At 35.8% G+C, this 18528-nt stretch overlaps 1 protein-coding gene across 2 annotated transcripts in view; it reads left to right on the top strand.

Moving 5' to 3' along the window:
• NALCN (sodium leak channel, non-selective) overlaps nt 1–18528 on the top strand; it is a gene marked incomplete at both ends in the record, with an annotated part of 220409 nt that overhangs the window by 126858 nt on the left and 75023 nt on the right. Inside the window, one exon of one of the 2 annotated variants that reach the window (XM_083361665.1) lies at nt 1006–1092. The exons of the other annotated variant lie outside the window; for it this stretch is intronic. Coding sequence (XP_083217791.1) covers nt 1006–1092 — 87 coding nt within the window. The remainder of the gene's footprint in view (nt 1–1005; nt 1093–18528) is intronic. 2 annotated transcript variants of the gene reach the window in all.

Below are 18528 nucleotides of genomic sequence, written 5' to 3'. Positions count from 1 at the left end.
GCCCCTCCCAACTCTATTATTATTATTGTTATTGTTGTTGCTGTTGTTGTTATTATTATTATTAATATCCTAAAAATTCTTTTAATTAAGTTGCAGTGTGTAATTTATCTTGTCATGGGTAGTAATCATACAATAGCTAATATTCATAATTCAGTGGATAACCCTTAACATTTATATAGATTTATTTATTTATTTGAATTATTTCTATTCCCCTCTCAGGCTAACAAGCCTTACAAGCAGTATCAACATTTGAGTCACCCAGAGTTGTGTTTTTAGACGGGGAGCCATACAAATCTTTTAAATTAAATAAATAAGGATTTATAAAAAATTTTTTAAAAAAAACTAGATTATTTCAAAAGCAATGAACTTCTAGGATCCTTCCCATGGAGTAGAAAGAATAGTTATGAAAAAGGTCCAAGTCAACTAGCCTCCTCATTCTGGCACTTTTCCAACAGAATAGTTGGTTTTAAGGCCTGTGAGGGGAAGAAAATTAGAGAAGGAAGGAGACATTTTTTTAGCCACCTTAGCATAGTGCTGTCCCCAGAGAGGAGAATAAGTAAGGAAACATGGGTTATCTAAAGCCATGACATTGTTTCTTAGTCACTCTATGTTTCATTGCAGTACATTACTGCAAGTATTTTTAGTATTCTGTAATATCTATGTTCTATTGCCAAACATGACAATTTTATGTATATTGTGTATAGTTTTTTGCATAGAAGAATTTCTCATGCAAGACATTGAACTGGTTCCTGTTTGCAGATCCTATGTTCAGCACCAGCTGTAAAATCTGTAACTCAAAATCAGTGACCATTCAAGGACAAAGGCAATGGAATAATATAGTATGAAATCAATGGAGTTTGCCCTGCATACTCTGTAATAACAAGAGATTTCTTAGAAGAAAAGAATGCAGTGTAGAGAAAAGGATGGTCACAAAATAAACATCACCAATTTTGTTTGTAGATCTGAGCATATAAATAGATTCTGACAAGTGTTTTCCCCCTCCAGATGTTTCATGAAGATGCTACAGGAGGATGGCAGCTGGTGGATGTTGATGTGAATAAACCTCAAGGCAGAGCACCAGCATGTCTGCAGGTACATTGCTTTTTAAATAAAGCTATCAAAGCAGCAAACCAAGTGGGGATCTTGCTGTTGGAAATTGACAGTAAATTAAAATTCCCCATAGCCACAATTTAAATTTAGAAATTGGTCTAAGTTTAATGTATATTCATCTGGATTTTTGAGCTTGGGGTGTTTCTTGTTTTGTTTTGTTTTGTTTTTTTGCATACTATAAACAAATTATTTTCCTTTCTCTGAATTCGTCTCCAAGTTTCCATAGAGATCTCTGTCCAATTTTTGTTATGTTAAATATATAGATATAATTATGATTGGTATGTTAAAGTTTCTTAAAATGTAATTGATTTAGGGTGTATGCCTTCTCCTGTTCTGAAAACAATATAAAGGATAACAAAGATTGTACTGCTATTATACAACATATGAACAGAAGATGCTCATTTTAGAAGTATCTTGCCATTGTGGAATATATGGAATTAAAAAATAAAGAAGAAAACAGAAAAAATTATAAATCATCTAAGTATGGAGACTAGAACTCAAGACATGCATAATCATCTAGGTCCTTGGGAATGCATTGTGAGTTTTTGCCTTCATCTGGAAGATGTCATGTGCCATTCTCTTACACTGCCTCAGCTCTGATGTACTTCTTACAATATGTGAATTGTGGAGACTTAGGTCTAGCTAAAAGCTAAGGTAAACTTGAGTATACTGGTCTAAATGAACAATGAGAAGAGTAACACCCAAAAGTTCAACATAAATTCAACTACAAGAATGTCAAATTCATGGATTAGCATGTGCTAGAGCTGGTCTCAGATTGAGTGCTTTCTTGTAATTCTTTACCTATGTCGGTGGACCTTTGGGATCATAGATTGATCTATGATAGTAATAAAATATTTTGTTTTCATTTAGTAACATAGATAAAGCTGCTGATGGATGCAGCAATAATCTTTGGACAGAGATATCTGGGTCAGCTTCATGAAAGTGCAATATGTATTTATTATTTTATTTTTAAACTGTTCCTTTCTTCTCCTTTTTTATATCTAGATTTTAAAAAATCAATTGGTTTTCTGCACAATTTATACTGTATATCTAGGCATACCCTGCTAAACTTGTTAAAAATTAAACTGCTCCCTTCATATATTCTTTCTACACGATATTCTCTGTTTTTATTATTCAGTCACTTCCAACTTTTTATGACTCAGTAAATAACATCTTGTAATGTTTTACTCCTTCACCTGCCAGTTCTGTCTGTCATAACTCCTTTGCTGAGTTCTTATAATACTATTTGCTTTCTTATTTCTTAAGTTATAAATTAACAAGTTCACGATCTCTGCCTCTGTCAGTATCAGATCTTAATTTGTTGGATGCAGCAGAGTTCTTCCAGCTTTTATTGCAAAGTAAATAGTCAGGTTTATACTGATGCCTATTTGGTGAAGTCCACTGATAGATGCATGTATAGACACATCTAAAAGACATATGTACTGTATGTCTTTTAGATTGCTGGAGAAAAATATTTACATTATTTTATACAATATCTGGCAAATGCAATTTATTAGATTTTTTTAGTGCAGCCAGTTCTATGGTGTTTTTACACAACTTTCCCAAGTCTGAGCTAACGTGGTATATTATTTAATACATTATGATACATTATGGCACTGTAATGAGAATGTTTGATAGATTTTTGTTATACCTCTACCTCAGACCATTTTTAATACTAAAAAAATAGATCCAATTTGGGTTAAAATGGCAGATTTCCTTGAGGGATGCAGTGTTAGAAGTGCTGTAAGAAATTCAGCCTGGCAGTCATGCAGATTACATCAGAACATCTGTTAAAATAGGCTTGTATGATCAGTTTCATATCTGGAATAAGTACTTATAGAATACATTTCAGTGAATGGTAGAAGGGAAGAGAAATTGCTGTTAATATTTTCATTAGTCCTTTGCTGGCTACAACATTACATAAATACATATGTAATTTGTATTTGTATTTTATTTTGCCTCAATTTGATATTAAAAAAACTGTAGAAAATTAGTATAGGCTTATCTTAAATCATGAATAATGCATACCCAGAATTTTATATTTACTTTTATATGGTTTCTTTAGCCAACCCTTATAAAAACATTAATCAAAGGTAAGCATCATGTACCTGAAGATAATATTTCTGAAAAGAAAGGTATGTCTCGCTTCACAGGTGTATAGGAAAAGATGCTTAATGAAACCATAGTATTTCAAAGCACAAACCCAGCAGAACTATAGTAATCAAATTACCAGTTATATGTCTTCCAGGAAATAGCTTTGATAATGCTTGGTTTTGTTCTGCATTAGATGTTCAAGTGAAATCAGTAGGGGGAAAGCCCTGACCAAATAAAAATGCAATGTCTATTTTGCCTGAGAACTCCATGATAGAAAATGTACGTAGCTGGAATAAAGAACTCATATTCAATATTGACAGAGGGAAGTTCCATATTAAAAATGGCAGATGATGAGGGACCATACTCTAAGCCAGTCCCAACTGTGCTTTTCCCGAAAAGCAACTGGATTTTCTTGCTTTAAAAAAACGTGATTTTTTTTGTCTTTCTTTTTCTCATCTTCACTCCAGAAAGCAGAAACTGCACTCTCTTTGCTTTGGGGCAGCCCAGATTGCACCCAGCACTTCCTCCCTTTCAAACAAATCATGCTAAATGTGACTGTTACAAGACTTAGGCAACCTACATTAGCAGTATAAAAAGAAAAAAATGTAACCATGCATGGACTGGCATTCATTTTTCTGCTTGACCTTCAGGCAGATTATCGTACCCTGCCTGGTATCATGTAATTGAAATAAATGTAGATTAGCCTGTTCCTTTAAAAAGAATACAAGTCCTCAATTTCACTTTCCCACCAGTTATCACTGCTACATAACAAAGAAAAAAATGCCAGAATGTTGGGGAGGGATAGAGAGACAGATGGATGGATGGATGAATTTTTATAAATTGACTGACTGGTGATTTTCATCAGGAACTGTTAGCTGTCTTTCTCTTGATGAAAAACAAGGCTAGAATATTCTCTGACTAGAATATTAGAAACATCTCAAGTGTTGTTCTTCTGAATACAGAAGATTCTAGCTCTGTTGTTCCATTGGAACACCACTAACTTGGAACATTTCAGTGAAACGTTCCAAGTTAGTGGTGGGGTTTCCTGTTTTGAATTTCTTGGGTTTTAGAAGATACATTTTTCATTTTCTGAACATATCTCATCTTAATTGATTGATTGATTTAGCCTATGGCATATCATACATGGACTTGCAATATATATTAACATTTTACTTAGATTTTTTTAAAAAACACAATAAAATATGAATGTTAAAAGGATCAATATTCAGATACCAAAGTCTAGGCCAGGGGTCTTCAAACTCGGCCCTTTTATGACTCATGGACTTCAACTCCCAGAATTCCTCAGCCAGGCATGCTGGCTGAGGAATTCTGGGAGTTGAAGTCCATGAGTCATAAAAGGGCCGAGTTTGAAGACTCCTGGTCTAGGCCATCTATTGAAGCACAGCATTGTTTATTTAAAAAAAAATCAGATACTGGATTGGTATATGCCCTCAGCTTACAGCAGATCATGATGTGATCCTGCAGTCACACTGGGGAGAGAATACTGTGTCCCATTTATACAATGAATTTATTTATTTTATTTTTATTTTATTTTTATTACATTTATATCCCGCCCTTCTCCGAAGACTCAGGGCGGCTTTACAAGAGACCCATGTGAGTGCAAATTCTATCTCACCTTGAGTTTTTTCTATGAAAAAAATGGACATTATGACTTATATACCCTTAGTTTAATGCCATAGATAAGGTTGTGTATGAAAAGAAAAAGCTGAATTGCAAGTCAGAGTTAAATGTATCATCAGTTTAGTCATTACAACAGATCCAGGTCCAGTTTCTTGTGAATTCTGTTGGCCCTTCTGTAGTGCCAATTTAGCTTTGACCATTAGTTGACTAGATTTCTGTACAAAAGTAGCAATAATAAACTCTTCTGTGCTTTGAACTCATTGAATGCTCCTGATTGTTTTACAGGTTGGCATATTTCATTCTGAAGAACTGAACCCAGTTAAAAATTGCCCTTTATTAAGAACATGTCATTCATACAGAGATATGTAAACACACATATCTCTGTATAGAGATATACACATACTGTTGACAAACTTATGGAAATATTATTTGCTTTTGCTATTATCACTGGAACACATATAAGTACCATAAATTGCAGTTCTATGTCTCAGGAAAATAGTTAATTTGAACACCAGGTTTCAAAGAATTTCTTTTCCTGGCTCTGTTGGAAATAATGTATTCTTTTATCTTGTATGATTGGGTGTTGTTATTATTTCCACTCTTAGTAAAGGAAAGGGAAAAATCAGTGTTTTACTATTTCTTCTTCTCTTCCTTTTTGTTTAGATGCCAAATGTATTTTTGATAACAGGAGTAGAACATGCTTAGTGTGAAAAGCAGATATCTATCCAAAATTCTATTCGCTTATAATAACCAGCAATATGGTTTTGTCATCTGAGTTAATGGCAATGCCTTTCAGACACCTTCTATCTATCTCCAACAAATCATATATGAGTAATGCATAATTCAAATTTTGAGCATAGAAAATGAAGAGGAAATTTATGTTTACCAGTTTTAGCTGCTTCAGATGCTACTGAGCTGCAAACTTTCATGACAGTGAACTGCTTAAGTCATTTCAAGATCAAGTCATTGATGACTTTCGAACTTTAGAGGCAGCTGAAATTTAGACAAAATTCAGATTCCCATGAGTTAAAATTTCAAAATATACACTTTACAGGAGAGATCGTTTTTGGTTAAATCAGCAAATGTGTTCAAACAAATTAATAAATACAATTTCCTGAGCTGCTTTCCATTTAAGCTTAGAAAATTAAGTAATCCCTACAGAAGCTGCAGAAAGCTACAGTGTAAGGAACCATCCTTTTGTTATCCATTACAGTACTGATATATCTATAGCTTTTTCAGACCAGGAACAGGCCTGGAGCAACCCTAACTGACTTTGCATTCATTTGTGGGAGAGTTATAAAGGTATTGCCCAATTTATAACCCCCCTTTAAAATGTAAGCAAACTCATTTTCTTGAAAAGACACAAGCAAAGCAAAGCAAAACTAAACCAGTATGGGAGAAATAGTTCTTACCTTTTTATTGTATACTGTCACAATTATGACATAAAGGTTAAAAGTTACAACACTCATTTAAAAAATATTTTTAAACCTGAACACAATGTGCTCATCAGAGCTAGAAAAGACTGCACTCCAGTGACTGATTCTGTGAGGGGCATTTGAGGAATAGTCAAAAGCAATTCCTACCATTGCTGGAGGCAATTTCCTCAGTTTCCTTAATGGTATGACTGTTCTGTCCAAAAGAAGTCCACAATCTACTTTGCAGTATATAGTCTGTGTGTGTGTGTGTGTGTGTGTGTGTGTGTGTGTGTGTTAAATGTTTGTTAAGCATTCAGAATACACTTGCTTATCTTATTTCCTGTGGCCCTAGCCCAAGGCCATCTACAGGCAGTAGCCACAGCAGTGGCAGCTCATATTTGTGTAAATAATATAAATTCAACTAATAATAATAATAAATAATAAAGAGTTAATATTTGTTAAATATTCAGAAAGGCACATTAATTGCTGATAGCATGTGTCCTCATATCTCCCTAGCTTGTTTCCCCTCTTTGAAAACAGCATTCTAATTTTTCCTCAACTTTCCATTTTATCCAAACCCATCTTCCATTGTGTCTAACAAATGCAACCAATTTCGTCAACAGCACACCTTGATTGCTATAATTGTACTAAAAGTCAAGGGGTCTCTACAGTATGATTGAAATGCCTGTTTTCAGCTTGATGAGGTTTGAAATATTGGACATAGTTAACCTACAGATCAAGTTTTGTAGATGAAATTAACACTTAATTCTAATGGTGCCGCTGAGTTCTCTTAAAATCCAGCATGACTTAAAAATAATTTAAAACTACCAGCATATTATTGCAGGTTTGAAAAGAATTCTAAAATTAAGAATGCTTATTCTAATTAGTCTGCATTATGTATCTGTGTATTTTTACAGGGCTTAGAGTCCACTCCAGGCCACCAGCTCTGAGCAGCTAACCCCATGAATAAATAAGCTTTATTTATTTATTAAAACTATAAACTATATTCTCCGCTTATCAAGTGCCCAAGGCAAAGCACAATTCACTGCATAAATGCTTTCATGCCCCTTGGCTGTTTTTGCTTTCTCTGAACGTGTCTGCTTAATTCTCATAGTAATGGCTATACTTTTAAAAACATGTAATAATCGCCTGCATTAAGAAGATGTGAAGATTCTTTTTTGTTCCCAGGTTTTTCAGAAAAATTATTTAGTACATCATAAATTCTCCTCATCCTTCCATATTTGTGAGTTACATGATTTTTTTACAACTCTAAAATGTAAAGGCTAAATTTGACAAGGCAGCAACCAGTAGTTCTCAGAATAGATAAGACCTTTATGTAAAGATAATTGGATCACCAAGCAAACTGCCAAATATTCACTAACTCAAAAGGTAGAAGGAAAACACCCTAGACTTTCAGTCTTTTGTACTGCCCAGAGCGAATTATATGCGTATATGTCGAAATGCTTTAATATATTATCCTTTTAAAACGTGTATATTATATGAGCTCTGACTTTTTAATGATTGGAAAAAACAATTATTTCCCTGCAGCGAGCTTCCGCCACCCTAGCAGTGTAAGTAATCCTTCCATTTATTTGCAGCTGAATAAGTGATTTTGATTATTTTAAGTTTGTATAAACTGCATTCTGTAAAATTGTCTGATTTGGGGAATCATTATGTCTCCCTTCTTCAGAACCACCCCTCCCCCTACATGCTTTATTGCTTCAAATCCCACCTTGGAAGAGGCAGCTAAATTGCCTTGATTTCTTTGAAATAATAACCTTTTATATGTGGGCCTGTTTTTATTTCAAGACAATGCTAAGAATTTTCCATAGAAAAGAATGAGTTATTTAAAGTGACACCATAGCAACCTCAAATTACGGATCAGAATTGCTACTTGAAACTAAAAAGGAGGTGGAGTGAGGACAATCTGAGTTTCAATCACAAAAGTCCTTGAATTATTGGGGAAATATTTTCTCCCAGTTTTTCTACTTTCCAGAAACTTCCATGCTAAAATTTAGATGCACATTCAGCCACTCTCTAGCTAGCAGTTCCCTTTCCTTATTTGCAAGTGACGGGGGGGGGGGAATCAGTTTTCTCTATGTGTGCATTTCTCTCTTTTTCTCTACATTTTCTTCACTCTGAGGATTTAGATTTTTTTTCTCCCAAGATATAAAATAGTCTCTCTTAAGAATCAGTCATCTATGGTTACCAAACAGGTCCACCGAATTCACACCTAGGTCTCTAAGCAGTAACAGAGCGCAGAATTTGATGGAGCATGGTTGGAGTACACACAGCTGAGCCAGTCTACTGAGGTGTGTGAAGGAAGAGAAAAATGTATATAAATGTATATAAAACACACACACATATGTAAGTGTGTGTGTGTGTGTGTATACTGTGTGTGTGTGTGTATGTGTGTGTGTGCGTATATATATATATATATACTCTGTATATATGTATACACACACACACACACACACACACACACACGCCTGTATACTATTCAGGTCCTGATTATTTTGCTTAAAGGGAACTTACTGATTGAACGCTATTTCTACCATTATGCAGTAACTCCATCTCTACCAGTTGGTCTGCATCTGCTGTATGAATAAGGCAGTTGGATTGAGAAATGTACAAAATCATTTTGTTATGTCCAGGTAGTTATAATTGCTCATAAAATAAGACTTACAGCAGTACAGTCAAAGACTAATGTCGGAAGACCTTTGGCAGGTGATATCACCAAGGAGTAAACAAAGACAAATTTGGTCTAGTGGTTAAAGTACCAGGGTAAAAAGTAGGAGACCATGAGTTGAAGTTCCTCCTTAGCCGTGAAAGCTGGTTGGGTCATTTTGGGCCACTCACACTCTCTCAGCCCAACCCACCTCACAGGGTAGCTGCTGTGAGGAAAATAGGAGGAGGAAGGTGTGGTAGATAGTTTCACTGCCTGAGTCATTTGTGAAAATAATAAAGGTCAGATACAAATAATTAAAATAATAACAACACCATTGGAATTGACAAAATCACCATCAGTCAATTTCAAAAGATATCTTTATTCGGAACAGCTTATATTCTGCAACAATACCTTTAACACTAGCAAACATCAACAACTATCTATCCCAGGTCCTTGGGAAAGACACTATAGACAGATAAAAATACCAAATCCAGTCTGAACATGTGATTGTACCACAAACTATAATAATAATTTTTCCTTAGGCACCTAAGAATTACATCAACAGAGTCACTTCAAATGTCATCCAGTGTAGAATCCCTGGCCAGCTTCTGGCTGTTCAATAACAAAATAGAACTGCAGAAATTCATGCTTGGTTATTTGTATACCTAACATTCTGTTTAAATGAGTAATAGGCTACTTTCTTTCTTACCAAGCCTATCCTAGGCTCTGGGCTTGAAACAATTTCTATTTGCTTTGGTTCTGTTTAGCTAATCTTGCTTCCAAAGCAAGTTAGACCTTATCTAGATTCAGTTCTTTTTCAGAGACAATTTGCTACCAATGTGGCACCCTAATAATTAACAATAAATGTGTTAGTCTTTAAAGTGCCATAAGTTTTTGTTGATGCTGAGTATGAGATAATTTTGCTACTTCTGACATTTATTAAGGGGAAAAAGCATCTTTGGTGAGATTAAAAAATAAATAAAGATATTTCAAATGTTAAGAACAGCATTTATTTAGTAACTGCAAATTACTATATCATACAATACTCCTGAAAATTCTCCCACAGGATTAAACTTCTAATTGGAATTTGTAATTAAGATTTTTGTGGAAAAATGCAAAACAAAGCTTTCTCATCAAAGAATGTTAATCTATAGCATGAAATATATTTTGGTTAATATAGTTTTAAAAATGCTTTGAAGTTAACTTTATTAGATACATTTATACCAAGGGAAATAAACTGCTCTGCTCCCGGTAATATTTGTGCCAGGAACAGAAGTTTTAAAATTGAGTGGTATCTATCTAAATTTTTTAAAAAATGTAGGTTCCTTAGGTAAAGGCCATATTTCTATTTCTGCTTAAGTGTTTCATCATCTGCAACTTCTCAGAAATCAAGGAAATAAATCCATTCTACAGATTTACTCAATGACATTTGTGATTAATTGTGCCAGCAAATAAAGTCATCTGCTAGGTGAAGACTAATCATATTTTTTGTATGACATATCATTCCTGTCCAGATTGTGAAGAGCCAAACAATAAAATAATTGGATAAATATTTGTTTATAAGCAATTAAACATTTCTGGCCCCAGCTCATTAATACACAAATGATTATCTTCTAATCCTCAACTAAGAGAACATCTGTCCACCCCTGACAAGTTAAATCACCAGGACCTGATGGATTACATCCTGGAATTCGGAGGGAGCTGGCAGATGTGATCTCGCAACCATATCTTTCAAAGATCCTGGAGCACCAAGGAACTACCAGACTACTGGAGAAGAGCTGATCTGATTCCCATCTTCAAAAAAGGGGGAAAATGTATACAGACCAATCAGCCTGACATCAATACTTGCGAAGATCCTGGAAAAGCTAATCAAGCAACAGATCTGTGAACATCTAGAAACAAGCAAAATTATAACCATGGATTTGCCAAAAACAGATCATGCCAAACAAATCTTTAGACAAAGTGACTAAACTAGTGGGCCAGAGAAATGCTCTGGATATAATATACTTGGCTTTCAGTAACGCATTTGACAAAGTAGGCTACAACCTACTTCTTAGTAAGTTAGCAAAATGTGGGATAGACAGCACCACCATATTCAACATGTAGTCATTAATGGAACTACATTAATGGAACTACATCTACATGGATGGAAGTAAGCAGTGGGGTACCCCAAGATTCTGTCTTAGGCCCAATACTCTTCCATATTTTCATAAACATTTTAGATGAGGGAATAGAAGGGGAATTCATCAAATTTGCAGATGACACCAAGCTGGCAGGAATAGCCAACACCTCAGAAGATGGGCTAAAAATCCAGAAGGATATTGACAGACTTGAACACTGAGTACTATCTAACAAAATGAAATTCAACCTAAAACTAAGGAGAAATTTCCTGACAGTGAGAACAATAAATCAGTGAAACAGCTTGCCTTCAGAAGTTGTAGGTGCTCCATTATTGGAGATTTTAAAAAAGAGAACGGACAGCCATTTGTCCAGAATGATATAGGGTCTCCTGCTTATGCAAGGGATTGGACTAGATGACCTCCAATGTCCCTTCCAACTCTGCTATTGTGTTATATTCAGATCCAAAGGAACTGCGGAACAGAAATCAGAATTACTATAATGGAAAGATAAGTACAATGATGAAATCATTGTCTTCTGATCTGCCATTTCTAGCCTCCATACTACAACATTTCCTGCTTTCTTTGAATTCTGTGAGGATTTATGAGCCGCCTTCACCTTTTCTAAAATATAAGAGTAATTTTAAAAGTTTGCTGGAAACAGCATTTCCTAAAGAGAACAACACACAGGCATTTAGTATTAAATGGAGAATACATTTAGCTTCTAAATATTTGTTTTACAATTCACAGTTAATATTATTTGTACCAGTTTTGAACTTTTGATTAACAAAATTTTAATTTCTAAAACTTTTACTTTTCTTCCAAATCTGTTTGACGGCAATGCCCTACTAAGGTCCTGTGGTATTTTTAGTTGGCTGGTAGAAATTGTTCCTGTTCTTGTCTTCCTAACTGCAGCACTCAGAAAGCCAAGGAAGATGAGAACAATTCTTCCCTGGCTTCCTTGATAATCTGATGGGCAGTTGCCCTTGTTACTTAAGCCAACCAGTTAATAGCCTGAAGCCAAAATTTCCTGCTTCCTTCTGTTACAATGGTAGTTGCTTCCTGGTCATTCAGCTGCCTCTTTTGATGATCATAAGCAAGAAATACTTGAGAGATTACAGTAAAATAAATCCATCCATTCTTCCTAACACTGCAGTTTCTTGGTAATTGACTAATGTGCTTTAATGAATAATGTAATAATTGCTATCAAGGGGACAATGAATTAGTGAAGGAAGAGTCACAGACAGTTGCCTTCTCAGAAGAGAAAATAGTAGCTTACTATAGGCAGGGCTTTTTTTGTCATAGAATGTCCAGAACAGAGTTTTGGCACCTTTTTTGGATGGAACCTTGTAGGGTAGGCAAGGCAGGTTGTATGACGTATGTGAGTTCTGACACCTTTTTTTACACAAAAAAGTACTGACTTTAGCTATATTCAGTCCCTTTCCAATCAGAATGCTGATGACAGCCTATAGAACTGAAATACAATATTGCAGTAAATCATGGATTATGGATTTTGTGGATAGGTCAACTGTATCCAAATAACTATCTTTCTCTAGCATTACTCCATGGAATTATATTTTATAATGCTACAGTGACATAGATTTAGACCTCATTCCATGACAATTTTATCATAGCATTAGCTCATTCAATTCAATCTAAATAGCATTAAGCATAACATCTCTTACTGTGAAAGTGATTCAAAATATTAAAGGAATGTATTAATTTATTTTATGGTAGGATCAGGACAGGATTTATTCTGAAGTATTTCTCCTTCCTTTCCCGTTCAACTTCTAGTCAGCTTTTAAAGCAAAAAGCAAAATAGAGCAATAAATTCAAAAAGTGAACATTAATACTCAGACGTGCTTAAAAAACAAAACTGCTTGACAGGAAAGTGGATATACCCAGTGACTTTTCCAAAGGGAATTGGAATTTGCAAGACCCCCTCCCCCACTGGGTCCACAGTCATCCAGAAGTCATCTTGGGTCACTCCTAAGTGCTCCCATTCAAAACCTGGAAGCAACATTGCCAAAGAAGCAGCTTTAGCAGTGAAATCCGCAGCTCATTGGTAAGAGGAAAAAGCAAATCCTTATCGTGCAGCAGCCATCTTGAGAGGAAGTCTCCTGTTATTCTATATAGGTAATCCTTGACTTACAACAGTTCATTTAGTGACTGTTCAAAGATATAACTGCATTGAAAAAGTGACTTATGACCATTTTTCACACTTATAATTGTTGCACCATCCCCATGGTCACATGATCAAAATTCAGATGCTTGTCAACTGACTCATACTTATGAGAGTTGCAGTTTCCCGTGGTCATGTGATCCCCTTTTGCAACTCTCTGACAAGCAAAGTCAATGGGGAAGCCAGATTCACATAACAGTGTTACTAGTTTAACAACTGCAGTGATTCACTTAATATGTGTGGCAAGAAACGTCGTAAAATGGGGCAAAATTCATTTAACAAATGTTTCACTTAGCGACAGAAATGCTAGGCTCAGTTGTGGTTATAAGTCAAGGACTACAATTAGCAAGAGATCTGTCTTCTGTTTATTTTAGATTTTATCCGTGATATGGAGATCAGAATATCTATCATCTTCTCCTTATTTATTTGCACAGCAGCTGTTCTGCTTGAGATAGACTGTGAATCTCACTTTACAGAATCTTCTGATAGAAATTAATCATTTTCTTGCTACTGTTGTTGCATTTGATTATCTCAAAGTATCCTCTGTTTTATATGCAAAAAAATTTCTGATTTTTACCAAATGTTAGAGTAATTAAGCATTTTTTAAGTTGCTAAAATGACAAAATTTGGGAAACTGTCTTGCCAGGCCAAAGATTCATGTTGTGTAATGCGAATGTAAACTATTGATTCTCAAACTATCGATTTTCAAACTATATTCAAATACCTACTCTTGAGTAACATAGGATTGAGCAATAGTTCGATCCATTATCCAGTTGGGAGCACAGAGGAAAGATGCAAACTTAGGCAACTACTGTGAGGAAACCCAGAAGGAAAACAATTATCAGGTACAAATGCATAAGCAAATTTGTAAACTACCTACACTGCTTCTGACATTGCAGAGACTCAGTCACACAATGAGAATTAGTCATCCATATGGCAGTACAAACATTCAAAAGAGTAGTAGTTGGGCTGGTGGTGGTGGTGATGGTATGTATGAGCAACAACATTTTGATCTGAATCTATGTCACTTTCCAGAGCAACGTTTCCCTTGTGTCTGAAGACCAATATGGCAAAGATGTATTGAATTCATTGTCTTAAACTACAGGTAGTCCTACCACAGTTCACTTAGTAACCATTCAAAGTTACAACGGCACTGAACAAAGTGACTTATGACAATTTTTCACTCTTATAAGTGTTGCAGCATCCCTGTGGTCATGTGACCCAAAATTTGGATGCTTGGCAACTGATTCATATTTATGACAGTTGCAGCGTCCTGGGTCCCTTTTGTGACCTTCTGGCAAGCAACATCAATGGGAAAGCTAGATTCGCTTAACAGCCATGTTACTAACTTAACAACTGCAGTGATTCACTTAACAACTGTGACTAGAAAGGTTGTAAAATGGGGCAAAACTCACTTAACAAATGCCTCACTTAGCAACATGAATTTGGACTCAATTGTGGTTATACATTGAGGACCACCTGTACTCTGCTAGAGTAAGAAGAGGAGGAAATTCTGAGTCACAGTGATAATCACTGAATGTGTAGAAACCAGAGAGGTTAGAAAGCAAGAGGCAGCTGATTATATGTTGGAAAATTTCCCCGCTAAATTTCTCTCTACAATAACGGGAGTCAGATACACTCTTTCACTGAAGCACACATTGTTTATTACAGCACACAGGAAGTGGCCAGAGCAAAAGCCTAAAATGAGGTGGGGATGCCAAGCCCTCTAGATGGAATTATGCAAATTAGAAGGTACATACAATTGAATACACAGCATGATTGATATGTGATAAGTGTAAGGTGAAGTGACCAAGACAATGGCCTCTTTAAGTTAGCCAAAGGCTGTGTTCTTTAAATAAAGTTGCTATCGATGTGTTACTTTCTCTAGGTGTTTTATCTCCTACTGGTCTTCATTCTCAGCACTACTGACTCTTAGCGCTCTCATCGTCATTTTTGTGCCGAACTGTTTTCATCAGTTGAGCTGTATATATTCTGGAATAGTGGATTGGGAAAATGGATCAGAGAACAGTGTAATTCTGCTTGCCTCATCTAATGCCGTCTTTTTGTTTCCATTGCAAGCAGTGTACTAAACTGCCTAAAGTTTGCAGTATGTTGTGTAAGTAATGGATCAAGGTATAAAATAAAATGTAAGATTAGCATTATATTAGAGGTTTGGCCACAGGGGGTTCAGTTGCCAAAAGCAGTGCAAATATTTGAACCAGGATTATTTATCCTAACACTAACCTTACCTCTATGTTCCCCCCACAGAAAAGTCTCTGTAATTCATTAGTTCTTATAAAATTCTTAATATTATAAGCAACTGACACTCAAAAGAAGCTCCCAGCAGGATCGTTTAATCCAGTACCTCTTTTTGTTTTCTGAAGCATAGTGAAGATGATTGCTCAACCTCTTCTCCTGAAGACATAGAAAAACAGCAGCTCCTTTAGCAAACTTGATATTATTCACCTCTCTGTAGAAGTTAAAACTTAGTTGCCAGAGTGCTAATAGCCAGTTCTTTCTGGGATATGTCATTGGGTTTAGCTAACAAATGACACTTGCAGTTATGTAAAAAGTAACAGTACTTAACAACTGTACAAGTTTCCCTTTTACTCAGTATTTTTAACTCATCTTTTTTAATGACCACAGTTCTTTTCTTAGCTGTCACCATTAAGAACTGGAGACTTTATTCCTTTTACCCAGATCTTAATGTTCTTTTACTTTACACTTAGCCCTATATAACCCTCCACTTTCCAGCCCTTATACTTCAGTAGATGCAGCTGAAGTCACCTGATAATCGCTCCCTTTTGCTTTTGTTACTTCTTTGGCCTTTCAGTTCATAGAAGGGTTAGAAGATTATTACTTGTGGCCAGCTGGCTAAGTCTTTGGAAGCTTTGAAGACTGCCATTCCCTTCTCAACTGTAATAGCGTCCATATCTCTTTCTTCATTCCATGTCCTCCACATTCAACTTGCTGCTGTCGCCTACTATCCCACGCTTCTTTCTCTCTTCCACTAACCCCAACACTCTGTGCACTCAGTATTCCTCTTATTTCTCTGCAGTGCAGATGTGGACTTTTGCTCTATTACAATCCCAGAGGCACAATCCTGGTTTATAATGATATAATAATAATAATAATAATAATAATAATAATAATAATAATAATAATAATGATGATGATGATGATGATGATGATGATGATGATGATGATGGAAGGGACTTTGGAGGTCATCTAGTCCAACCCCCTGCTCAGGCAGGAAACCTTATACCATTTCAGGCAAATGGCTGTCCAGTCTCTTCTTAAAAACCTCCAGTGTTGCAGCATTCACCACCTCTGGAGGCAGGTTGTTCCACTGGTTAATTGTTCTAACTGTCAGGAAGTTTCTCCTTAGTTCTAGGTTGCTTCTCTCCTTGACTAGTTTCCATCCGTTGCTTCTTGTCCTGCTTTCAGGTGCTTTGGAGAATAGCTTGGCTCCCTCTTCTTTGTGGTAGCCCCTGAGATATTGGAACACTGCTATCATGTCCCCCCTCACCCTTCTCTTCATTAAACTACACATACCCAATTCCAGCAACCGTTCCCTATATGTTTTAGCCTCCAGTCCCCCAATCATCTTTGTTGCTCTTCTCTGTACCCTTTCTAGAGTCTCGACATCTTTTTTACATCGTGGTGACCAAAACTGGATGCAGTATTCCAGGTGTGGCCTTACCAAAGCATTGTAAAGTGGTATTAGTACTTCACTTGATCTTGATTCTATCCCTCTGTTAATGCAGCCTAGCACTGTGTTGGCTTTTTTGGCAGCTGCAGCACACTGCTGGCTCATATTGAAGTGATTGTCCACTAGGACTCCGAGATCTCTCTCACAGTTGCTACTATTGAGCAAGGTACCAACTATACTATACCTGTGCATTTGATTTTTCCTGCCTAAATGTAGAACCTTATTTTTTTCACCATTGAATTTCATTTTGTTAGATAGTGCCCAGTGTTCGAGTCTGTCCAGATCCATAAGGATCTGTCGAGATCCATAAGGAAGGAAAATTCAGGTTAACAGCCTTTGGGCATTTTCTTCTACAACATGTTATTGCTGACAAAGAAATTTTTGAAGGAGATGAAGAGACAGAAAATTCCAGAGATTACTTCAGAACTGAAACAATATTATTCTATCATCGTTCTAGCCATTGTCTATATCCACTGCTAGATGAAGGCCTCTTCCATGTGTTTCCAACCAATGTGGTCCTGGGCTTTTTTTTTTGCCAATTGGGCCCACAATAATTGCTGATGTCATTGATCCATCTTGCTTTAGGTCTCTTTCGTGGATGCTTTTTATCAAGCGGGATCCATTCTATGACTGCCTTGGTCCACCTGCCATTAGTTCTTGCTATGTGACCAACCCATTTCCATTTCAGTTCTTTTACTCTCTTGATGATTTCTAATCCATGTGCAGGCCTTTCTATCTTGTCTTGTGATGCCAAGCATGTATCTTTCCACGGCTCCGTGATGCATAGCTTTTTTTTTAATTGAAAAGTTTTATAAAAGTTACAATATAAACCCCAAAACCAACCCCCCCTAACCCCCCTCTCCCTCCCCCACTTCCCAGAGCTGAGTACAGGGTTACAAATATAATAATCATAATCTAACTAACATTAACCAACTATATAAATAACCAAGTCTATAATGTGCCTTAACTCCCCTTTAACATAAATATAAACAGATTAAAAGTAAACATAATAATAATAAAAACATAAAAAATTAATATCCTAATTATTAAACAATACAATATCCACATTGTTAAACAATACTAATACTAAAAATAATAATATCATATAATTAAAACTAATAAAAATTCCACTATAATAAACTATTAATAATAATAATACTCTAAAATTTACTCATGGGCTAAATGGAACTTTTTAGTCCCATATTTATTCTGAATGTGATGCATAGCTTTTGTATCAATTGTGAGGTTAGTGTTGTATACTGTATGGTAGCACACACTGGCATACTGTATGGTAGCACACACTGATTGAAAACTTTTCAGGCATTGGGTGAAGTTGCTCTTGAAAATTACACTTAGCTTGCCGAGTGCCTCCCAACCTCATTTAACATGCAGTTCAATTTCTTTTTTTGTATCACATTCCATTGAGATTCATTGACCAAGGTACATGTAGTGGTCTTCCACGTCTAGTTCTATTTTTTAAAAAAATCTTTCTTTGGTGAATTTATTTAAAGAAACCTGGCTCTTTTTCAACTTTATTTTTTAAGCCAAATGGTTCTCCTGCTTTGTGCAGCTTGTATGTGCCTTTGTAA

Source organism: Vipera ursinii (assembly GCF_947247035.1).
Source record: "Vipera ursinii genome assembly, chromosome: 4".
Lineage (NCBI taxonomy): Eukaryota > Metazoa > Chordata > Lepidosauria > Squamata > Viperidae > Vipera > Vipera ursinii.
The sequence above is the reverse complement of the archived record's forward strand: the minus strand, read 5'-3'. Positions and strand labels throughout refer to the sequence as shown.